The sequence below is a fragment of the Antechinus flavipes genome, chromosome 6 (genome assembly GCF_016432865.1).
Source record: "Antechinus flavipes isolate AdamAnt ecotype Samford, QLD, Australia chromosome 6, AdamAnt_v2, whole genome shotgun sequence".
Classification (NCBI taxonomy): domain Eukaryota; kingdom Metazoa; phylum Chordata; class Mammalia; order Dasyuromorphia; family Dasyuridae; genus Antechinus; species Antechinus flavipes.
In genome coordinates, this window is record NC_067403.1 from 196,773,425 (window position 1) to 196,798,851 (window position 25,427).

General features: G+C 34.8%; 1 protein-coding gene across 1 annotated transcript in view; it reads right to left on the reverse strand.

The window, feature by feature from the left end:
* Nucleotides 1–6,581: 6,581 nt before the first annotated feature.
* TACC3 (transforming acidic coiled-coil containing protein 3) overlaps nt 6,582–25,427 on the reverse strand; it is a 35,086-nt gene continuing 16,240 nt past the window's right edge. The window contains exons 5-16 of the mRNA XM_051964620.1: nt 25,259–25,334; nt 22,421–22,580; nt 22,017–22,069; nt 21,737–21,843; nt 19,429–19,516; nt 17,936–18,079; nt 14,736–14,812; nt 14,600–14,643; nt 9,252–9,412; nt 8,395–8,501; nt 8,150–8,270; nt 6,582–6,871 (exon numbers count right to left, since the gene is read on the reverse strand). Coding sequence (XP_051820580.1) covers nt 6,806–6,871; nt 8,150–8,270; nt 8,395–8,501; nt 9,252–9,412; nt 14,600–14,643; nt 14,736–14,812; nt 17,936–18,079; nt 19,429–19,516; nt 21,737–21,843; nt 22,017–22,069; nt 22,421–22,580; nt 25,259–25,334 — 1,204 coding nt within the window. The 3' untranslated portion in view covers nt 6,582–6,805. The remainder of the gene's footprint in view (nt 6,872–8,149; nt 8,271–8,394; nt 8,502–9,251; nt 9,413–14,599; nt 14,644–14,735; nt 14,813–17,935; nt 18,080–19,428; nt 19,517–21,736; nt 21,844–22,016; nt 22,070–22,420; nt 22,581–25,258; nt 25,335–25,427) is intronic.

Sequence of the window (25,427 nt, forward strand, 5' to 3'; positions counted from 1 at the left end):
GAGTAGCTAAAATAAACAAGAGTTGGAGCAGAGCAACAGTCTTCCTGGGTCAACTGGAAAAGCTACCAAAGATAGACCTGGGGACAGGAGGTTTGGCCTGGGTGTAATTTCCTCCAGGAAATCTTCACTCAAACAATAAGTCTTGGGGACAGCTGGGTTAGGAGGTAGCCCCAGCCTCAGACACAGGAATTCTCAACTCAGGGGGTCAGATATCTGAGCAAGGCAAGTCTTAAGGACCTTCTGCTGCCAAGGGTGCCCAGCTGTGCTCCCTGGCTGTGGCTGTAGGCAAGAAGGAACCAACATGTACCCAGTGAGTGTAGAAGCAGTGGGGTTAGCTGCTACTGGTTGTGGGCACTTACAGGTTCCAGGTCGGAGGGAAGAAGTGAAGGTTATAGCTACTGGAGTTTCCTCAGAGAGCAAGAGCATTCCCAGCATCGTCTCCCTGAGGGCCCTAGCTGTGATTTGGAGGAGGAAAGAATTTTAGAGGTTGGGTCCTGGACAATGCTCAAAAAATAATGGTAAGGACCTGAAACCAGAGGTGAGAGAGACACACACACACACAAACACAATCTCTCTCTGTCTCTCTCTCAGAGATCTCTCTAAGGCTAGGGGTGATTATAACAAACTGCTAAAAATAAAAATAAGCAACCAAAGGAGAAAGAACATAACCATAGAAAGTTACTACGGAAATATAGAAGACTGAAGTTCATCTTTAGAAGAGGATACTGATAAAAAAAAAAAAAAAAAAAAAAAAAACTACCTCTTATTCCAAAGCCTAATATCAAAATTCTTGGAAGAACTCAAAAAAGACTTTAAGAATCAAGAGAGACTGAGGGGAAAATAGGACAATAAACAAAAACAATCCAAAACAACCAAGAAAATTATGAAAGGGAGTCTACCAACAAGAAAAGGAGATCCAGAATCTTAAAGAAAACTACTCTTTGAAAACTAGAATTGGGCACAGGGAAATAAATGGCATTCATAAAAGACTAAGAAATAATAATACAAAATAAAAAGAATGGAAAAAATAGAAGAGCATGTGCATTTCATAAGAAAAACAACTGATCTGGACAACAGACAAAAAGAAAACAAGAATTGGACTACCTGAAAACTATAATAAAAAAATTAATAATTTGGATCCAATAATGCAAGAAATGATTAAAGGAAATTGCCCTGAAGTTTTAGAACAGATGGGGAAATAGAAATAGGGGAAAAAAAGAAATTCCCACCACTACCTGAAAGAGATTCAAGATGAAAACTTATAAGACTATCATAGCCAAATTCCAAAAAAGATTCAAATACTATGAAGTCATAATTAGAATCACACAAGACCTAGCAGCTCTTGGAACACTACCACAGTGGTACCTCTGCAACTCCTCTGCTTTTGAAACTTGCCAGATTCAGTATTTGACACATTTTGACAAGAAAAAAATGCTTCAGCACTTGATGTTTGCATTTTGCTTGCACTTGGTTGCTGTTTTGCTTGAGCTTGAGGGATATGAGGTTGGTTAGGGGTCAGTGGTCCCCTCACTGCTGTTATTGCCCCTTGGCCATGGAGAGTTCCTCCCCAGCTGAGGCTGCTGTGGTGATGTGTCCATGGACAGGCAAGTGTCGGGACAGCTCCTGTATGATGTGGCTTCCAAAACAGTAGTTTTCAAAGAGCACAGAGCTGGGCTGCAAACAAGAGCAGCAGCAGGAGCAGCTGTGGGGACACAAGCAGCTGCAGGAGCCCAGGGAGGCAGCAGCTGTGGTGGTCATGTCAGGAGACTCTCAGGCAGGGACTCCAACAGCCTCAAGCCCCAGGTGACAGTCACTGCCCTAAGTGGCCGGACCATAGCTTAAAGCTCTATATTCAGTCCTCACAATCCCAAGGAAGCTTGGATGTCAAGGGAAGAGTATAAAGATTGAGGGTCCACTCAGAAAGTGAGTTGGGTCAAGGAGGGAGCATGGACTGGGCTAGCTTGTTTCTCCACAGCTGGAAGCCCTACATGCCCTTTGGGGAATTGAGGAGAGATGGTTAGTCTTCAGGCTGGAGATGAACTTAAGGGAAAAATTCATTCAGAACTATTTTTGCCACTTGTTATGCCTTCTAGAACCAATTAACAAGTATGAACCAATTACCTATAAATACCAAGGTACCACCGAGCAAAAGAACTGGGATTGTGACCAAAACATATCTAGCACATATGCTCCGTAATGGGGGGAATAAAAGACACTCAATGAATTGATTTTCAGAATTTTTTCACAATAGAAAATGTGACATGCAAGATCCAAGAGAAATATAAGGTAAACACTGAAAACTAATTACATATTGGTGGAACTGTGAAATGACCTAAGCAGTCTGGAGAGCAATCTGGAACAATACCCAAAAGGCTATAAAACTGTGTATCCTCTGACCCAGCAGGATCACTACTGGGTCTGTATCCCAAGGAAATGATAAAGGAGGGAAAAGGACTCACATGTGCAAAAAGGTTTGTAATAGCCTTTTTTGTAGTGGCAAAAAATTGTTAAAGGAATAGATGCCCATCATTTGGGGAATGGCTCTACAAGCTGAGAGTACATGAAGGTAATAGAATATTATTGTTCTATTAAAAATGATGAACAAGCTGATTATAGAAAGGCCTGGAAAGATTTACATGAACTGAAGCTGAGCAAAACAAGCAGAACCAGGAATATATTGTACATAATAACAGCAAGAATATATGATAATCAACTATGAAAGATTTGGTTCTTCTCATTAGTTCAGTGATCCAAAGCAATCCCAATAGATTTTGGACAGAAAATACTACTTGCATCCAGAAAAAGATCTAAGGGGAGGACTGAATGTAAATCAACACATGCTATGTTCACTTTTTTCTGATTTTTTTTTTCTCTCTCTGATGGTTTTTTACTTTTACTCTGATTTTTCCTCTCCCAACATGATCATAAAGCAATGTGTATTCAAAAATAAATTTACTACAACCTAAAAATATATAAATAAAAAGACCAATTACAAGGAACTCAATAAGGACAAACTGTTTACTTTTTTAAGACATGGAAACGAAAAGTTTATGCCTAAGATAATCATTAGTGATTGGGTAGTTCAAAAGAAAGATTAGGGCAGAGCTGAGTAGTATATGGTGAGATTCAAAAAAGCAAAATAGTGTAGTATGAAAATGTAAAAAAGAGCAATTATCATCAAACAAGACATGAGAGGAGGAACTGATACAAATAAGAATAAGATTGGGGAGGAGGGCAAGTAGTGCTGGATCTCTACTCTCATCAGATCAGGTTAAACAGAGAACATAAACATTTAGAAAGGTATAAAAGTTTTCTAAATTTATAAAGAAATTTAAAATGTGAAGAACAAGAAGGGGAGCAAGGCATGGAAGAGTATGTAAATTAAGATTTAAAATATGCTGCTTACAAGCAAGATATTTTCAAAAGAGAGCTACACAGAGTTAAAATAAAGGACTGAAGTAGAGTGTATTTTGCCTTAGCCAATGCAAAAGAAGCAGGGGTAGCAATCATATCAAAGTCAAAACTAAAACAGATTTAATTAAAAGATCAACAGAAAACTATATTATGATCGAAGGTACCATAGATGAAGCAATATAAATACTAAGCTTTTATATACCAAATACCACATCTAAATTTTATATAAAAGTTAAATGTATTTCAGGTGGAAACTGAGTGTAATACTATATAATGGTTTAACGTTCCCGTTTCAGAACTACATAAATTAACAAAAAAGTTAAAAAGAAGTTAAGGAAGTGAATAGAATTTTAGATAACCTAGATATGACAGATCTCTAGATGACCTAGAGAGAAATGAATGTAAAAAGAAAGGAATACAGTGGTATATACAGTAGTATTATGAATAAAAATAGAAAGGAATACAATAGTATTTTTCTCAGAGGTACACGATGTCTTTACAAAGATTGACCATATGTTAGACCACAAAAATTTTGTAACCAAAAGCAAAAAAGCAGAAATGCTAAATGCTTCCTTTACAGACCACAATGCAATAAAAATTACATTCAATAGGGGGCCATGAAAACAAGAAAGAAAAAAAAACTAGTTGTAGACTAAACAACCTAATCTTAACAAATATATAAGTTAAAGAATAAAAAATAAGAATAGAAATATAAATCAGGAATCTCACTAAAGATGACAATAATAAAACAACATATCAACCAAAATTTATATTTCTCAGCGCTTCTAGCAATAAAATAAGAGAGAAAGAACAGACAATGAACTGGATTAAATATCTTCAAATACTAACCTGGAAATTCCAAAAATTAAAGGTGAATTTGATAAAATTGAGTAGAAAAAAACCTCTGAATAAATAAAACTAGGAGTTGGTATTATGAAAAAAAGATAAACCATTGGTTAATGATTTTTTTAAAAAAGAAAGTCAAATTACTAGTATCAAAAATGAAAAGTATGACCATAACCTTGTCAAATACTGAATAACTATATTCAGCAGCAAATAAATATAGATATAAATCTTTGAGATAAGACTTCATTGGTTAAAAATGTAGGGAAAGCTGAAAGCAGTCTGGCAGCAATTGGATTTAGACTGATCTTACACTATTTACCAAGATATTATCAAAATGGACACAAGACCTAAATATAAAAGGAGATGATACAAGAAAATTTGAAGAACATGGAACATTTACCTATCAGAGTGATGGATAAGTGAACAATTTATGAAGCAGAGAGCACTGTAAGATTTAAATGGCTAGATATGATTATTAATGATATGATATGATTTAATTAAAAAGGTTTTGTAGTATACAAATTTAGCCAAGATCAAAAGGAAAGCAGAAAACTGGGGGAAAAAATTTTATAGAAAGTTCCTCAGATAAAGGTTCCATATCTCAAATATATAAAGAACTTGGTCAAATATATAAGAAAGCAAATCATTCCAACTAATAAATGGTCAAAGGATAGGAACAAGCAGTTTTTTCCAATGAAGAAAATAATTTATAATCATGAAAAATGCTTTAAATCATTATCGATTAGAGAAATGTGCATTAAAACAACCTTGAGATATCATTTTACATCTATGACTAAAATAAGAGAAGGGGAAAGAAACAAATGGTGGAGGGAATGTGGAAAAAAAATGTTGGTGGATCTGAGTTGATTCAACCATTTTGGAGACATTTGGAATTATATCCAAAAAGTTATTAAACTGTCTATGCCTTTCGACTCAGCAATACCATCGGATCTGTTTCTCAAGAGGATTAGGGAAAATGGAAAAGAACATACATGTTCTAAAATATTGATAGCAACTCTATAGTTGCGCCCAAAATGGAAATTGCAGGGAAAATCATCAATTGGGAAATGGCTAAACAAATTGGGGTATATATTCATGATAGAATATTACTCTAAGAAATAAGCTCAGTGATTTTAGAAAAGCATGGAGAAAACTCCAGAAAATAATGAACAAAATGAGCAGAACCAAGAGAATACTCTGTATACTAACAGCATTATTGTTTTAAGAATAACTTTGAGCAACCAAATCATTCTATTATAAATACCCAAATTAATCTCAAAGATCCAATGAAAAAAGATGCTGTTTTAATCCAGAATTTCTGAGGTGTGGAAAATGATGAGCAGGTTGATTTAGAAAACTATGAAAAGACAGAATTATGAAGATGTTTATCCACCTCAAGAGATATGATAGGAAATAAGCGTAATATAGTCTTATATGTGCATGTATGTGTGTGTCTCCATGCTCCATTATAGTCTTGAGGGAAAGGATGGGGGGGAGTAGAGGGGAGAAATGAAGTAAAAACTATACAGAAAACAAAAAACAAAAAAACAGGAAAGAAAAAAGTTGCAGAACTTTTAAAAACAACGTAGAGCAATTATATAGGTTTTCTTGAAATGGAACTTATTTTTATATTGAATCTTCTCTTATGATCTGCATGTATATGGTAATTTTTTTTTCTCTTCTCATTTTGTATTTTAGTTTAAAATTTTACCAAAAAGAAAGTTATACCAAAACGATCAGTCGGCTCTAGAGAAGAGTTGGCCAAAAAAAAAAAAATAAAAAGAAATCTGCCTTTTCTATTTAAAAAAAAAAAAATTGTACAAGAAACAGTTTGTGATATAAAGGAAGGAAAAGAAGTATATTCAGAAATGACAGATTTTATAACAAAAAAAAAACTAAAGATTTCATTTATTTATTTATTTATTTGTTTATTGCAGGGACAATTAGGGTTAAGTAACTTGCCCAGGGTCACACAACTAGAAAGAATTAAGTATCTGAGGTCAGATTTGAAGTCACCTCCTCCTGACTTCAGGGCTAGTGCTCTATCCACTGTACCAACTAGCTGCCCTATTTTAAACAATTTTTAAAGTACTTGATTCTAAAATCTTTTAAAAGGAAAAAAGTGAGAAGTTATAATAGTTCTTTTAATTACCCTCTAGATGTCCCCTATTCCTGAAAAATCTGAGTGAAATCTGTAATACTTCAACAAAGGAATAAGTTATCTGTAAAAGATTATAAACCTCTAAGAGATTTAGCTTTTTATATAAACTTTGTTGACTGCTGTTAGAAAACCCTAATTTCTAAATAAAAAAAAAAAAAAGTACAGCTTGCAGGATTAACTTTATTTAAGCACATTTTTAAAAACAGGTCAATTTACTAAGTTAAAAAAAAATACACTTTAGTATATCTGCAACATGGAAAAACAGAAATTAAGAAAGTTAAGAAAGTGCACGTGACAACCAAACATTACATATACAAAACTGACAACACTGAAACAAGGACAAGTTAGGGTGAACAAAAAATAGAACAATCCAAAATTCTGAAGTTAGATCTTCTCCATCTTTGAAATCAGGTCATCACAGATTTTGGTTAATTCATCATTTTCTTTAGTCTACAAAGGAAGAAAAATAAATAAAATTAGAGCAGTATTTACTAAGTGTTTTTTATGATTTGAATGTAATCATAACACAATTTAACAATAATCTTTACACTCAAGTATTAGACTCAAGCTATTCCATAAAACACATCCAAAAAAAAAAAAGACTGAAGTGAGTTATGAATATACACACAGGACAACTGGGAACAAACCATTTCTAAGAAATGAAACCAATGCTGCTCTCGAAACTGCATCTCAAAGACCCATCAAAGGATGCAATCTGCTGTGGTAATACCAGATCCTTCCGATGTGTACAAGCCTGAGCTTCCCTCACAACCAGCAACCCCACATGTGGCCAGTCTTCCTTCTCCCACCCATCTCCTGGGTGGACAGTTTATTCTCCTTTTATGTAAAGATACATTAAGCCTAAAATCTGGCAGTAAATACTACTCCTTGTATTAGCTCTCCCAATCCCCTGCTCCAAGACAGCCTGTAAATGCTTAAGGCCTCTCCTTTCACCTCTCCTCTCACCTCAACTATATCTTCAGTATGTGACACTTTATTCGGCTTCCTTGATCAGTTCCTTTTCCTACCCCTAATTTAACCAAAAAAATTATTCCTATAGGTATGATAAGGAGTTCTGCCAGAATAGGCAAAAATTGTCCTTAAAACCAGGAAATGTTTTTCATTGTTGGCTTATATATCTCAAAAACTTAGCGTGTGTGCGTGTGTGTGTGTGTGTGTGTGTGTGTGTGTGTGGAGGGGGAGGAGGGTGGTGTAGTACAGTTAGGTGGTACAGTGGGTAGAACACCAGCCCTGAAGTCAGAAAGACCTGAGTTCAAATCTGGCTTCATACACTTAACATTTCCTAACTGTGTGACCCTGGGCAAGTCACTTAATCCCAATTGCTTGGGGAGTTAGGGGGGAGGGGGACAGGACGGGACTTAGCACAGCAGACCAAACACAGTGGTTGTTTCATAAAAGCTTGCTGAACTGAAGACCTCAAACGCCCATCTAGATCATTTCCTAAGCTCTGCCCAACCCCTCTCTCCAATTCTACAACACTGATTGGGTGCTTATTGTGTGGCAGGCCCTCATACAAAGGAAAGAAACAAAGTCCCCAAGTTCCACCTGCCCTGCACAGCCCCCCTGTGCAACTACTTCACACACACTGAAAGCTACTTCATCCAGCCCAATTCTCAGCTTTCTAAATAGTCAACTCAGGGCTGCAGTTTCAACTCCACACAAGCATCTGATTCTCAAAGGGCAGGTCATCTCTGAGAGTGAGCTTACTTTTTGTTCCAGAGTTTTCTCTAGTGACTGAACTCGCATTTGTTCCTTTCGTAAATTTGCTTGTAAAGCTAGCGTCTCAGCTTTAGCTTTGCTCCGAACCTGGGCTATCTCTTCATTCGCTCTATGGAATAACAAGAAAAGTTCAGTTTTGCAGGTGACCCAAGGACCCAGGCTCTCAGTCTTCAGCTGAACAGAAGCACCTCAAACTGCTGGGTCCCCCCAATACCAAATAAAAAGGCACTTACAGGTTTAATTTCTCTTCCGCATGAGCCTTGAGTGCTTTATACCTTCTCTCTTCCTTTTCAATTCTCAACAGATAATCTTCAACACATTTCTTCAAGGCTTCTTCATTCTAAAGGAACACAAACTTCATGGGCTACTTTATACAGTGAAGCTCATGTGCCTAAAGGTAATCCTATATCTCCATGGGAAGAGGGGAAACCATACTGACAGGACATGAATACTTGTGTCAGAACAGGGATGGGACAATTTCAGAAAGCACTTTTTTGTAATTTGGGCCTCTGCCTGTCAAGGGAGAAGGAAAGATAAAACATAAAAGCCAAAAAGGAAAGACTGTGTAGGAGCAGGATGTCCCACCACCAGCTTCATCTCTTGGGGAGCTGCCAGCCCCTCAGAACTGCCCCAGTTCTTCAGGAAGTGACTTCACTTCTGTGCAACTCCAGGACATGGTAGAAGATAGCCTTTCTAACATGCCTTCTCTACTTCCCATCAGAATGGAGTATGTATAAGGAATAAGCTTTCTATTAATAGATAACCTATAAATGTAAAGAATATATAAAATAACATTTTAACTTAATATTTGAATTCCATATATTATGAAAGATAGTATGGCTTTATTAAAGGGAAAAGCCTAGAGTCATTGTTCAGTGATTTAGGGGAAAATTTCTGCTAGTCTCACCAATCTGCTTCAAGATTATGCCATCCCAGAGATCAATCCTAGGGTTGCCTCATTTTAAATAAACCAAGAATTATGAGGCTAAAAATAGACTGAGATGGATCAATAACAACACAATCTACTAGCTTTCTAAAGATCAATAAGCTTAAAATTTTACACTTATTATATTTTAGGTTAGCCACACACCTTTTGATATCCTTCTAAAACTTCCTTCTGTTTTTCTAGTCGTTTGAAGAGATCAGAAAAAGATTTTTCCATGGAATTCAGGTCTGCTGTAATTTGCTGTTTTTCTGACAAAATCTTCTGGATTTCAGCCTTTGAAACATCTTTCTGCTTCTGAGCATCCGCTATGGAATATAAACACTGATCATCTTATCTGAAGTGATATGATACATCTCTTCCAAATGTATTCTGATGTCACTGGGATATGGAGGGGACACTTGGTTCCCAAAGCTTACGCCATGAGAACACAAGCTCTGGAAGAGTCTACCAAGGTGCCAGAGCTCCACATAGCTTTCCACATATAGAGTTATCGGAAAAACATTGTACCTGCTGAGGCAGGCCCAGCTCCACATGGTAGTGTTTATAAGGAGCAGGCTGGCCACAAATTGATGCTTCCCTGATCATAGCCACCCAAAGAAAAATACACAATTCTCAATGCAGCCCCACTTCCAAAGTGCTTTAGATAATCCACACATAAATACTTAATTTATCCAATGAGTTTATACACTATTAGGAAAACTGAACCATATTAACTTTCTTGCTATAATCAAAGCAGAAGACAAAATGAAATTATTAAGTAAATGGAAGGATGATAAAGAATTTCCTTCAAGAGGTGAATGAAGGAATTAAGTTCATCTTATGTCCAAAAGCAACAAGAAACATCATTTCAGAGTGTTCTTGTCATTATGTCTTGCAATGTTCATGATGAACACATGCAGAAAATATTAGAGATTGTGTGCCAATCTCTATTCAATTAATGAGGTACAGAGATTCTACAAAGAATAATAACTCACATTTATATAGCACCTATTCTATGTCAGGCACTGTGCCTTTACAAATACTATCTCAATGGATCCTCATCCGATCTATCCTGAGAGGAAGGTGCTATTGTTATCCTCACTTTACAGATGAGGAAACTAAGGCAAACAGAAGTAACTTGCTCACACAGCTGCTAAATGACTGAAGCCAATTTTGAATCCTGACTCCAGGCTCCGTGAATTTCACAAGATCCTTCAAACAAAGTCAACATATATGTTAATACTCGTCAATTCAGTAAAGAAGGGCACAAAGTAGTAGAAAATATTGAAAAAATTAAATCTAGAATAAAAAAATGCAAAAGTCCAAAGGCTTAGAAATCACAAAAAGCTTCATTAAGAAAACCCATGAATATTTTCTTTAATAAATCAGAAAGCACTGGAATGGGAAAATAACAAATGTTACCCAAAAAAAATGAAGTTAACTTAGTATCTCAATAGGACACAATTGGTTACAGTTGTAGAAGTCATTCAGACTCAGCTCTGTGTAGTCAGACCAGTTTGGAAGTAATGTAAAAGCAACAAAATTAGAAGAGACAGATATGAAAACAATATTATATCCAATTATAAGAGATTAGATTAGACTGCTGACTGAAAAATAATTCTAATAAAAGAATGATCACCATTTTCAAGAGAAGTTTAACAATTGCAATTAAGAAGTCAAAATAATGAAGAAAACTATAACTATATAGTTATATATACCTATAGACCATGACTTCGAAACCCAGTGCTAGGTCCAAGAAGCATCCTACCAGGTGAGATATGATTCCATTGGGGAGATGGTCTGCTGCCTCCAAAAGCCATCAGATGAGAACAAAGGAATTGCTTCTATACTAAGGCTCAGGGAGTTCTGCACTTCTTTGACCCCAAACAGTCTAACATCAAAGGCTGAGAATGTCAGCACTCACACTGCACCAATCAGGTGACTAAAGGAATTAAAGGAGGAAGGGTAGAAATCTTCTAAGTGCTGGCCTGTAGCACAGCGGATATGCACCAAGGGTTGAGGTACCCTTCCCCTTAGAGCCCTGAAAATTGCTCTCTCTGATTCTCTAAGAAACAGAGGGAATATTAACATTTCTTTTCCTTTCCAACCAGATCACAAGGATAAAACAAAGCTCCTTCTTCTGCCTCTTGCCCAGGCCAAAATCTCACACTTGGTGGGCAAGATTACAGCCCACATCTTGGAGACTGATTGTACTTATGCTTGAACAACAACAACGAGTAGAAAATTCAAATAAAACTTGCAACCCAATAAAGAACTTATGTCTTCCCAAAAATTCAAGTTGAAACATAAATAGAAATTAAAAAGAAAAAACTGAAAAGTTTAAAAATATGCTAAGATAATTGAAATGTCATGGTATAGTGAACAGATTGCTAGACTTGGATTCAGGAAAACCTGGATTTAAATATGTCCTCAAGGGGCAGCTAGGTGGCGCAGTGGATAGAGCACTAGCCCTAGAGTCAGGAGGACCTGAGTTCAAATCTGACCTCAGACATTTAACATGTCCTAGCTATGTGACCCTGGGCAAGTCACTTAACCCCAATTGCCTCAGCAAAAATTTAAAAAATAAATAAATAAATAAATATGTCCTCAAACAATTAGCAGCCATGTGACCCTGAAGAATCATAACTTCTCTGGGTCTCTGGGTAAAATGAGGGGGTGGGAAATGACAACTTTTAAATCTATGAATCTAAAGATCCAAAGAGAAGATCCAAAAAAGAAGAAATAAATAACCACTAGGCAAATGGCTCAACTGTATCAACAGATACCAAGGTCCAAATATCTAGGAAAATAACAATTCAACAAAACCTACCACAGATCAATAGACAACAGAAATAAAATTAAAGAATAATCCCAAATAGCAACAGTTCTGGAAAAACAAATGATTGTACAGGTTTAGGAATTCAAGCTGATTAAGTAAAAGTCCAGAAAACACTGAAAAAAAAATGAGATCATTTGAGAACCTAAAGAGAGTCTACAGTTGATAAGACAATAGTCTACAGATACTGCAAAAGAAATCAGGAATAGAAATACTTAACTTTCTGTCACCAATGTATATAATCACAAAAATTTTTTAAATGCATATATAAAGAAATAGCAAAATAACATCATGCTTTTTAAAATTAGATGGAAAAACCACCATAGTTGGCCAAAATACATATTCTTAAAAAAAAAAAAAAATCTAAGATTGGTTCCCAAAATTACATTCCCTATTCAAAAAATAAATTAATTTATTTCAAAGATCTAGCCTGAAAGAATTTGACAACAAAAATCCACAACTAGTGAGATATTTTCAAGTAAAAGAAGAGAAAATATAAACCTCCTAAATAATAAATGATTAAGAACAATTAAAAATACTTAAAGCCTATTAAGGTTAGCTTAACAAATCAATTAAGGTATTTTTTTCAAAACATAAAGTACCACCGAAAAAGTTGATCCATGTGCTTTTGAAAACAATCCCCTGATGCCCTACAGAGGACAAGTCCTGCTCAAAGTCTTTTATTAAGGTTTAAATCCACTTAATGCCACAAACACAATGTTTCGATAAAACAGTTTTCTAGTAATAGTATAATAAATAAATAAAATTTGATTTTCAGTGGAAATGGTTTCTCATCAATATGGATGACCTAGAAATTGATATTAAATACAACCCATTATCCAAATCTTCCCATAAAAGATTTATATTCAGACTACAAAAGGTCAAAAATAAATTGTTCCAGATACCTTTAACTAAAATAGGTCTTGACAAGGTCTTTTTAGTTATATAAAATAACTAAAGCCAACAGAACGGGGCAAGGATAATTAGTTCAAAAAACAGAAGACAAAGAATCCATCAACATCCTAGAAAAGGAACAAGATGAGTTAACTCACTATGTTTCCCTACCCTCTAATTTCACATATAGCTAGAAAAAACTCTCTCTAGAGAAAACAAAAAGATAAGTATACTCTTTTTGTTATTTGAATAGATTTAAAAAAAAAAAAAATGTTCCATCCCTCACCTACAGCAAGAGAAAACACAATTCATTTTCTCTAGAACAGATAAGTAGTACGCCTTTGTGAAAAGTAAAGGGGGAAGGTAGCTGTTTATAGCTTGTTTGGGGGTTTTGGAGGCAAACCTCCTATTCCCCTTCTTCAAAAAGCCTGGAGCAGAAAAAATAATTAGCTAATGACAATGAATTTATAGAAGTTGGACTCAAAAACATAAAACTTTCAAGATTTTTCTGCTCTTTTCCATCATGGAACAGTCCAAGAATGATTAACTAGAACAATTAACTTCTTTTCTCCTTGTGATGAAAGTACTTGGCAAACTCTTGACATTCAACAGCCCAAATGATAATTATCATAGAAGTTTAGCCCTAAAAATTTTTCTTAAAGAGCTTTTAAGATTTGGGTCTAGAAAGGACCTTAGTAATTAAGGAATCCAAACTCCTCATTTTACAAAGGAGTAAGCAAGACCTAAAGTAGCAGGCTGCCTTGCCCAAGGTCACACAGGATATCCAGAATTCAGAGCCAATATCCAAATTTACTTCTAACTATCCAGCCACCTACTACACCAAAGCCATCTCTTTTTAAGGTTTAATTCCAATTTTCCATTGTACTCTCTCAATAAGTGCCCAATCAGCTGCCCTTCCCCACTCACAAAAGCATTCACACTGGTCAGCTTTCTCATGAAATCCATGTGCCCAGAATATAACACTCAACCTCAGCACTACTGAAGAATGACCGATACATGCAACACAGGTAATTTTTTTACTTCATCCTCTCTGGCTCTTTTAAGTCTCTTGAGCAAAGTCCAAGCGCCTATTTCTAATGATCAAAGCTACTCATGCTATTCTTCCAGGAAACTGGAGATTTTCTGCCTTTTATAAACCCCAGCATACTCATCCTGTTCGTAAAAAACATCTTCCCAGATAGAAAATTTGCTCAATTAAAGGAAATTTAAAGGGCTCTGACAGCAATTAGTTTAAAATTAAAGGAGGTCAGCATGGAGGCTGAAGGCAGGGTAGATGTGTGATGAAGAAAGTCTACTCCTCTGAGAGGAGAGAAGGACAGGAGGGGAATAACATTCCATCCCATGCATTGAACTCTGCAGTGATTGTTCCTAGTGTAGGGAATCACTCTTTTTAAGTGCCCGAGGCTCTAAGGCTACAGGACTTGCCTAAGCTACAACTGCCATACATGGCAGGAACAGCAACTAAATCCAGATACTTCTGCCTTCACAGTCAGCCCCTATCCATTCCACCACGCTGCACTCGTATTTAATTATTAATATAAAAGGAAATGCTAATGTCTTGGCAGATATGATTCTTTTATTCCTGGATTGCATCAGGCAAACACTGAGTAGCTTGCTACATCTTCTTTAGATCCACCTGTGTGCTACCGGGCTTTTTAGGTCCTTTGTCTTACATGTGAGAAGACTGTACAAAAGTTAAGGTCTTTGTCAGGCTCTAAATTTAGTGATTCTTTATTTCAAAGTTTCTGCTACATTGACTTACCCATCAATTGAGTTATTATCCCTTCATATTCTTCTACAATTTTCCTATGGGATTATAAAGAAGAAAAAAATGAATGAGAGACCATGAGAGAACACTTTTATGGGCATTTAAAAGGAGAATCTTAATAGATACATACCCCATATCTAAATATTCCACATGGAATTTTGCATATTTGTCTTCCAATTCTTGAATTTTCATTTGTTTTTCTTTAACCTATATATATACACATGTAAATTACAAAAGTAAGATTTCAATGAACTATGTAGTACAGACCTTAATCTAAGCAGAATATTTCAATTAGAATATATGAAGGAAAAATAACAATCCTTTTAACAATGTAAACTTAATAGCTATATGAAAAGATGCTCCAAGTCACTATTAATCAGAGAAATGCAAATTAAGACAACTCTGAGATACCACTACACACCTGTCAGATTGGCTAGAATGACAGGGAAAGATAATACAGAATGTTGGAGGGGATGTGGGAAAACAGGGATACTAATACATTGTTGGTGGAATTGTGAATACATCCAGCCATTCTGGAGAGCGATTTGGAACTATGCTCAAGAAGTTATCAAACTGTGCATACCCTTTGATCCAGCAGTGTTTCTACTAGATTTATATCCCTTTTTTTTTCATTTTTTTTTTTATTTTTTCAAATGTTATTTAATAATTACTTTATATTGACAGAATCCATGCCAGGGTAATTTTTTTACATTATCCCTTGCACTTGTTTCTGTTCCGATTTTTCCCCTAACTCCCTCCACCCCCTCCCCTAGATGGCAAGCAGTTTTATATATGTTAGATATGTTGCAGTATATCCTAGATACAATATATGTTTGCACAACCGAACAGTTCTCTTGTTGCACAAGGAGAATTGGATTCAGAAGGTAAAAATAACCCAGGAAGAAAGACAAAAATGCAGAGAGTTCACATTCGTTTTCCCAGTGTTCTTTCTTTGGGTGTAGCTGCTTCTGTCCATCATTTATCAATTGAAACTCAGTCATGTCTCTTTGTCAAAGAAAACCACTTCCATCAGAATATGTCCTCATACAGTATCGTTGTCAAAATGTATAATGACTAGACTTATATCCCAAAGAGATTTTAAAGAAGGGAAAGGGACCTATATGTGCAAGAATATTTGTGGCAGCCCTTTTTGTAGTGGCCAGAAACTGGAAATGGATGCCCATCAATTGGAGAATGGTTGCATACATTGTGGTATATGAATATTATGGAATATTATTGTTCGGTAAGAAATGACCAACGGGATGATTTCAGAAAGACCTGGAAAGATTTACATGAACTGATTCTGAGTGAAATGAGCAGGACTAGGAGATCATAATATACTTCAACAACAATACTATGTGATGATCAATTCTGATGGACCTGGCCATCTTCAGCAATGAGATGAACTAAATCAATTCCAATGGAGCAGGAATGAATTAACCAGCTACACCCAGGGACAGAACTCTGGGAGATGATTAAGAGCCATTACAATTCCCAATCCCTCTATTTTTGTCCGCCTGCATTTTTTATTTCCTTCACAAGTTAATTATACACTATTTCAGAGTGTGATTCTTTTTGTACAGCAAAATAACTGTTTGGACATGTATATTTATTTTGTATTTAACTTATACTTAAACATATTTAACATGTATTGGTCAACCTGCCATCTGGGGGAGTGGGTGGGGGGAAGGAGGGGAAAAATTGGAACAAAAGGTTTGGCAATTGTCAATACTATAAAATTACCTATGCATATAACTTCTAAATAAAAAGTTATTTAAAAAAAAACAATATAAACTGAAATCTAAAAAACTGAAACCCTTTTCATTGATCAATTAAATTAAATGATAGCTGATCAAATAAATAAGACCAATTAAAAAATCTAAACTCTTCAGTAAATGAAAAACCATTTTGGTTTCAGACAATAAATAACGAATGCAACAGCTCTCTCGTTCCTCAAGGCAAAGAGATAAGGTACCATCAAGATCAAATGTCATGCATATTGTACAAGATTGTTTTGTTTTTGTTACAATGAATAGTTTAGTATGGAAGAGAATGCAAAAAATGAAATAAATCAAAAAGCTTTAATTTAACTTTAACTTAAATTTTGATTTAAGTTAAATAACAAATCAAAAAGCCTTTTTTTTTTTTTCAAATGAAGACTTACAGGAAGTGAATATAAAAGCATCGGGCTACCAATGCAAAAAATCATGAACAACTACTAGTCTCAAGTCTGCTCTGGAGGGAACATAAGATTTTTTAACAAAGAAATGTCACATAACCAAATTTAGGTATAGAAACAATGATTCTGGCAACAATAGAGATAAATTAGAGGAAGACGTAGCAGAAAGAGGAAGCATTGTAAGGAAGACTTTATAATTAGGGAATAAAAATAGTAACTCTGGAAGAGAGAATGAAGACATGATACCAAAACAGCAGTGGTAACTAAGTGAAATAGAGTAAAGGGAAGCATCAAGGATAACTTACAGGTTGTACTTCTAATATATACAACTGGATATAGATATTAATTCCTTTATAAATATTTGTTGACCAACAGAACTAAAATTATTTTTTTAATATACATTCAGATAAAATTTTCATTAAGTGACAATGAGATGTGACATAATTATTCTTTCACTATTTTCACTGTCAGCTTTTCTAAAGTTCATAGATGTATAAATACTTTTAATTAAACTAAGCTAAAGACTTTGTAATAGTACATGAAGTTAGGTGGAAGAAAGAATTGATTATTTCATGTTTTTGACCACCATATTTGAGAAAGCAAAGCAAAAGGATAGAGAGGTTAATGCTTTTTGTTCAAAATTCAAAATATTTTTCTAAAAAAGGTTAAAAATGTTTTTGAAAAAAAATTGTAACGCTTTTTCATTTATTCCATTCAAAGGCACTGATACAACCAGATACTTTTGGCTTAGAAAAAAAGAAGTCACTTTGACCAGTACAAGAGTAAATTGAGTATTTTATTTATCTGACTTGTCTGTAAATTGTAAAATAAACCTAAAGCTGTGAAACTTTTTGAATATTAATTTTTCTTGTTAAGAAGTGTTTTAGATCTCATAATCTTTCTCTACTTCCATCTCCCAGTTATCCTCAAATCAATATTTCAAAAAATATCTTTTTGTCCTTAAATTAGGAACTATAAAAAGCTAGCTAAATGAAGAAACATCATGTTTAAGTAAAAAATATGAAAATGATAAGTAAACAATTCAGATTCTAACATGTTTGTTATCAATTTAATTCCTTAGTCACACAACCAAAAGTTAGGAAGAGCTAAAACTATTTTTCACATCTAGAAAAAAAGTCATTTCATCTTACTTCTTCTTTGACTTTTTCTACAGCCACATCCATGTCTTTCTGGCTATACTTCAACACATCTATAATAGCATCGACAGAAATAGGCAAATCTGTGGTTGTCACAGGAACACCCATACACTCAGGTCCATCAGGAAGTCCTATTACCTATGAGAAAAAAATGATGAATAACACAAATAAGAAATCGAGGGAACTAAATGAAGAAAAACCACATAGGACACTCATCTTCTCATCTATTAATCTTGCATTGTCAGAGTCTAGACTAGACTGTCGTTTAAAAAGTTTTTCTCAATTGTCACTCGAAAACTAAAGTCTATTTGCTTTGACCTGAAATTTGTATTTCAAGATACAAAAATAATTCTTCACAGGAGGAAAAACCCTTCCAACTTTGGAGTTCAAAGCAAAAGTTAGTCCCTTAACCCACAAAGCAAAAAACTGGTGACAAAGTGAACTCTCATTTATTCACCCACTACAGAAGAGGATACTGTCCTCCTTATCAACCAAAGCCAAACTTAATTTAAACTATATTTCATTCCTTTTTTCCTTCAACTCTCATAATCCTTAAACTCTCACAATTACTAAAAAAAAAAAAATGACTGCAGCAGTTTTACTTATGTAGTAAAAATGCTAAGAAACATATCAGGGGAAAAAAAGTCATAATCCTTTATAGGTCTAATGTTACTCAAAACAAGAATAAAATAAGATTTCTAGATCCTAAAATGCCTTCACTGAAGAGAAATTCAATAGAGATGATGGGCCTCTAATACAGGTTCTAGGGTGAAATATGCCAAATTAGGAATCCAGGAACAGAAGCTAGAAAGGACTTTAGAAAACTAATCTCACTCTCTCGTTTTACATGCAAGGAGAATATAATGAATCGCCCACAGCCAAAGTTATTAAGAAGCAGACCTGGGATCTAAACCTGATATTCTGGATCCCATTTCCAGTATTGTTTTTATGATACCAAGCTGCCACATGAGACTGGACAATGCATTCTAAGAAGAGAATTTTATTGTTTACCAGTACTTCATAATGGTGACAGAGGAGTGGTATTACACACTAGAAGATTATTTTTGAAAAGTATTCCTGAAAATGATTTATTAAAAATGTCCCTAGGTAACAATCAATCTGGCTTTCTTGACATGTCTAATTCACACATTTCTTATTGGTTTTTAGTAATTAAAAGTAACCTTCAACCAGAATAGTTTTTCTTCCTCTTTAAAAAATATTACTGTCAATGCCAAAGATCTAGTACAAATGCTTCATTTTAAATAAGAGGAAAGAGACCCAGAGATCTTGTCCCAACAGATATTCTTCCTTCCCTGAATTCTCTCTCCTTATTCCCCCTACCAAAAAAAAAAAAAAAAAAAAAAGACAAATCGACAGCCAAAAAAAACCAAAACAAACCCAAGACAAATCGACAGTTAACTAGTGGTGGAATTCATTTCTTCTGAATTTTTTTGTTGTTTATTTTTTAAGGATAAGCAATTACTTACAGGAATATTAAATGTTCCTAGGAAGTCAAATTCATCAAGCTTTGCATCATGTTGATTTTTCTGAGATTGTTTTCCTGAGTCCAGAAGGCTTTAGGAAAAAAAAAAGAAATTTTTTTTAGACTTAACAATTCCCTTCTAATTAGGGTCCCAATGCTCACAAACCTGACACTATTTCACATTCTCAAATAAACCATCGATGTTATCTGGGCAGGTCCTCCTTCCACTACTAAAGCCTACAACTCTATGACTTAGGATTTTTAAAATTGCTTGCTCTGGATGAAAGAATTAAAACCCCTATAATAATCTTGTGTCTGTGGGAGATTTTAGGTCCAAAATGGGGAAAAGGGCCTTCCAAAAACTGAAATGCCTACTATGATCACAGAACACTTTCCAAATCAAAACACTTTGGGTTTTGTGGAGGAGTGAAGTCAAGATGGAAGAGACATGTCTTTATCTGAGCTCCTCCTAGTGTCCCTCAACTGGTTTTGGAGTAACAGAACCCACAAATATTCGGAGTGTAACAAATTTCCAACAGAAGATACTTTGGAAGAACTTCAGAAAAGGTCTGTTTCAGTTGGGCAGTGGGTGATGGCAGAGTGCAGACCCAGTGCAGGGATCTAGGGTGTTGCGGTATCTACTTACTGGGAAATCTACTAGGAGGCTCTCTTAGGCTATTCTGTCCTGGTTACAAGCCAGTGGATCAGCAGATTAGCTATGAGACATCCAAAGCAAATACAAAAGGCAAATAGTGAGCCTCTGAACCCCAGAAAAATGAGGCACCTGGTCACATCTACCCAGCACCATAAGTTAGTCAGCAACACCAGCCCCAGGGCAACCAAAGCAGCTGTCATCCCTTTGCCCTAAGAGCAGACCTCAACCTTTAAAAAAAAAAAATGAGCAAAAAAGCAAAAAGAAGTCTGACCAGATAGTTTTTATGGAGAAAGAAAAGAACAGACCCTCAAACCCTGAGGATCCTAAAGGTAAATCATCTCCAGACCATGCCCCAGAAAGTGATATGAGTTGGTTCCTATCTTACAAAGCTCTCTTGGAAGAATTCAAAAAGGATCTTAAAAAATAATTAGAAGAAAAATGGAGAAAGGAAATGAGAACTTTGCAATAAAGTTTGGAAAAGAAAAAACAAATTAACTTTAGAAAACTCCTTAAAAAACAGATTTGATGAAATGGAAAAAGCATGTAATTCCTTACAAAATAGATATGAAAAAGAAACCAATTCATTGAAAAACAGAATCTGTGAAATGGAAAATAAAATGCAATAAAAAAAACACCTCATTTAAAAGTTCAATTGGCCAAATGCAAAAGGAGATTTAAAAAAGCTAACTTAAGAAAATAATTCACTAAAAATTAGAATTCAGAAAATGGAAGTGAATGACTCAATGAGACTTCAAGAATCAAACAAAATTTTTTTAAAAGTTTTTTTTAAGTTGAAGAAAATGTAAAATATTTCACTGGAAAAACAACTAACCTGGAAAATAGATCTAGGAGAGACAATCTAAGAATTATTGGACTTCCTGAATTCATCCTTGAAAGAAACCCCAAAATGAAAACTCCAAGGAATATCATAGCTAAATTTCAGAATTATCAAATAAAGGAGAAAATATTATAAGTGGTCAGAAGAAAACAATTCAAATATCTAGGAGCCACAATCAGGATTATCCAGAACCTAACAACTTCCACTTTAAAGGATCGATGGGCATGGAATTTGATATTCCAAAAGGCAAAGGAACTTGGATTGCAGCCAAGAATCTAGTAAAACTGAGCATTATCTTTCAGGGAAAAAGATGGACATTCAATGAAACAGGTGAATTTCATTTATCTCTGATGAAAAGACCAGAGCAGAATACAAATCAAAACACAGTACCTAAATAAGATTTTAAAGGAAGATTTCAAGTCCTAAACAGATCATAAAATGCTTGAGTATTATCTAAATTTTCTAATCAAATTAATGATTTTTGCCTTCCTAGCTCTGAAAGAACTCTAATTAGTAGGAAACACTGTCAACTGGCTCCCTTCCTCTCCAGGCCATCCCTCCAAGTTCCTCAAGCCTGAAGAGGGAATCTAGCCCCTCTCCTCCAGCACAGGTATAGGCATACCTACATGTATTTACACTGCCTTCTATATCTTACCATAGCCCCCAACTGTCTCCCCCCTCCCTCAAAATGGAAAAAATTTCTAGGTTGTGGCTCTAATCTTCAACATGTGCTAATAGTATCTTGGCCACAGTAAGCATGAGTTTATTGAAATAAACTAAATTATACCAAAAGAGGAAAAGAAAACAAAACTATCTCACCCATTTGTTATTTCAATATTTACAGGAGGTAGTTTATTAGGACTCTCTTTCAGTAGTGGGTCAAATTTAAGATATAAGGACTGTTTCCTCAAGGCAGATTCCTTGAACTGAGGAGAAAAAAAGAAAAGACCCCCAAAATTAAAATGTTGCACACAGTTCAATCATCTCAAAAATGCTTTTGATTTAAGTTCTTGTAATCAAAAATAAAAATATCTATACATCAAATTCTGCATTTAAATTCTATCAGATTTCAATTTTTAAAATAAAATTATATGCTTACTGAAGAAGTTCCAAATTGTTCCAAATAGTCGATTTCTATACCTGTGCCTAAAACTGAAGAAAAAAATTCACCAATAAAGCATTTCAAATGACATCAAACTTACAGAATTTCCCTTTGCCCCAACCGCTACCAATATTCACAACATCAAATAAATTTCAAACACATCCTAAAATTTAATTCTCAATTTAAAAGAAAACTTGCTGACAAATAACTATTATATTAGTCATACATAAGTTATCAATAAATTCTCCCACAACTAAAATCTTTTGGTAAAGATCTTTAGAAATTGCATTAGTAAATGAAACCTAAGAGACTGAAATAATACTAGTATGCAAAATATAGCTGACATATAAGCAAATATAATAGAACTGGCAGAATTAAATGTTTCCCAGAATGCCATTTACCTTGTGAAGGAGATTTGAAGTCCTCTTCAGATATAGCAGTTTCTCCCTTGACATTTGTATCCAATTCATCCTTCTGGTGGAGTTCAGAACCAGTGGTTAATGCTGGACTAGCTTGACTGCTTGTATCAACTGAAGTATCTGAAGAATCTTCCGTTTTCTCCTAAAATAGTTTTAAAGTAATATCTTGGTCCAGCAGAATCAAATATATGACAACCATATATTCTTTCTAAAGACTTAAACAGTAACTTAACATTAAATAAAGATCTTCTACAATGCTTATTACTTTGTAAGAACAATTTGCATGGTTAATCCATCAACAAACACTTACCAAAGGCCTTCTAAATTTTAGATACAGAAGATACACATACAAAAAAATGGAATAATTCTTATTTTCAACAAGCAAAGATCCTATGTGTTTAAAGCTCTGGGAAGATGGTCTTCCCTTTCCCAAAAAAAATTTTCACAAAAACATCTGGGATGTTATGATATAAAAGATATACATTCTTTCCTGTCAGGCATTAATTCTCAAAACTTCTTTAAAATACAGATAAAATTGGGAGGGGAAGCAGCTCTTGTAATTAATTTAACACTGGATTCTGTGGTCTATATAAGCTGGCCTGTTTGATAGTCTTCCAACATCCCAAATTCCATTTCCTACCTGTAGCTTAGACAAGCTGCCCCTCAGGCCCAGATACAAGCACATCTAGTTTCCTTCAACTTTTAATTCAGAAACCACCTCCTTGAGGACTTTCCTAATTTCTACCAGCTGCCAAAATATCTCTTACACACACACACATACACACACACACACACACACACACACATGCCTTCTCTCCCTTTTCCCCTCCCTTTTCGATAAATTCTTCCATGTCATGGAATATTTCATTTTTAATTTTAAATCTTCAATTCCTAGTAAAGTTTTTAGAATGAATTAAGTGCTTTAAATGCCTGTTAATTATGGCTTAAATGTGTTCTAAATATTTTCCTTCCACAGCAGTAAGCAGAGAGAGTACCATAGGAGAAAAGTAATTGAAAACATAAGACTAAGTTGGGGGAGAGGTAGATTACAAATAAAATTTGGAATACTAATTAGTAAGGAATGCAACACAAAGCACTTTTTGTTTGGAGCTACCCCAGATTTAAGTAAAGGTTCGTGCTGCCTGACTTAGAGAAAGTGACATGAGTAGAGCACAGTGTGCTGGATAACTGCTAAAAGTTAAATTTTAAAATACCTCCATAAGCTTAGAATCAAATACTTTTCTTTAGATTGTTGCTAACTTGGAAGTATGATAATGAAAGTCATTTATACTGAGACAACAGTATAAGTAAAGATGTTATTAAATTTAAAAAGGATATATTATACAACATCCACTAATCCTACCAAAAATATTTAAGTTCTTTTAAGGATTTACAAAACAGTAACTTCAGGCAATTTTTGGTATCTGTTCACACATTTTTTAAATGTTTTCATTTCAAAAAAAAAAAAAAAAGACAGAACAGTACAGAAAAAATTTATTTTTCAATTGATTTAAAAAATAGAAATAAAGTTCTTAATGATTAGAATATTGATCCTGAACATTCTACCACAAAGATATATAGATATTCAGAGAAATGCAAATTAAGACAACTCTGAGATACCACTACACACCTGTCAGATTGGCTAGAGTGACAGGGAAAGATAATGTGGAATGTTGGAGGAGATGTGGGAAAACAGGGACACTGATACATTGTTGGTGGAAATGTGAACATATCTAGCCATTCTGGAGAGCGATTTGGAACTATGCTCAAAAAGTTATCAAACTCTGCATACCCTTTGATCCAGCAGTGTTTCTACTGGGCTTATACCCCAAAGAGATACTAAAGAAGGGAAAGGGACCTGTATGTGCCAAAATGTTTGTGGCAGCCCTGTTTGTAGTGGCTAGAAACTGGAAAATGAATGGATGCCCATCAATTGGAGAATGGCTGAGTAAATTGTGGTACATGAACGTTATGGAATATTATTGTTCTGTAAGGAATGACCAGCGGGATGAATACAGAGAAGACTGGTGAGACTTACATGAACTGATGCTAAGTGAAATGAGCAGAACCAGGAGATCATTATATACCTCAACAATGATACTGTTTGAGGATGTATTCTGATGGAAGTGGATCTCTTCGATAAAGAGAGCTAATTCAGTTTCAATTGATCAAAGATGGGCAGAAGCAGCTACATCCAAAGAAAGAACACTGGGAAATGAATATAAACTGCTTGCATTTTTGTTTTTCTTCCCTGATTATTTATACCTTCTGAATTCAATTCTCCCTGTGCAACAAGAAAACTGTTCGGTTCTGCACACGTTTATTGTATCCAGGATATACTGTAACCTATTCAACATGTAAAGGATTGTTTGCCATCTGGGGGAGGTGATGGAGGGAGGGAGGGGAAAAATCGGAACAGAAGTGAATGCAAGGGATAATGTTATAAAAAATTACCCTGGCATGAGTTCTATCAATAAAAAGTTATTAAAAAAAAAAAAAAGATATATAGATATATACATATAAATATAAACAATACCTGGGAGGGGTTGGAGGCAAAGGAGTCATGAGAGTATAGAAGCATAGTATGAATACTACTTAGAGGCATATATATGCATTTGTATGAAATATTCTACATCCAAAGATTCCATTACATATAAACACACATACATATTATGTCTATATAATTATACTATATAGTATCATTTTTGGAGAGCATCTGCCTCTACTTGTCAATAGGAATAAAAATATCTTCTAGACCAAAGAAATCATCTCCAATACATCCTTTATCCCTCCACCTTGCTATGATGAAATATACCATACCTGATCCCCAGTTATCAAAGTTTCTGTTCCTACTGGAAGAATAGATTCAGCAGCAGCAACAGAGGTAAGAACCTGCCTGAAAGCAATAAAACAAGTTTAAAATGAAGCACCAACAGAGATTTGAAATTTATCATATTAGCCTAGAATATCTTAGTAAAAGTTTGGTGAT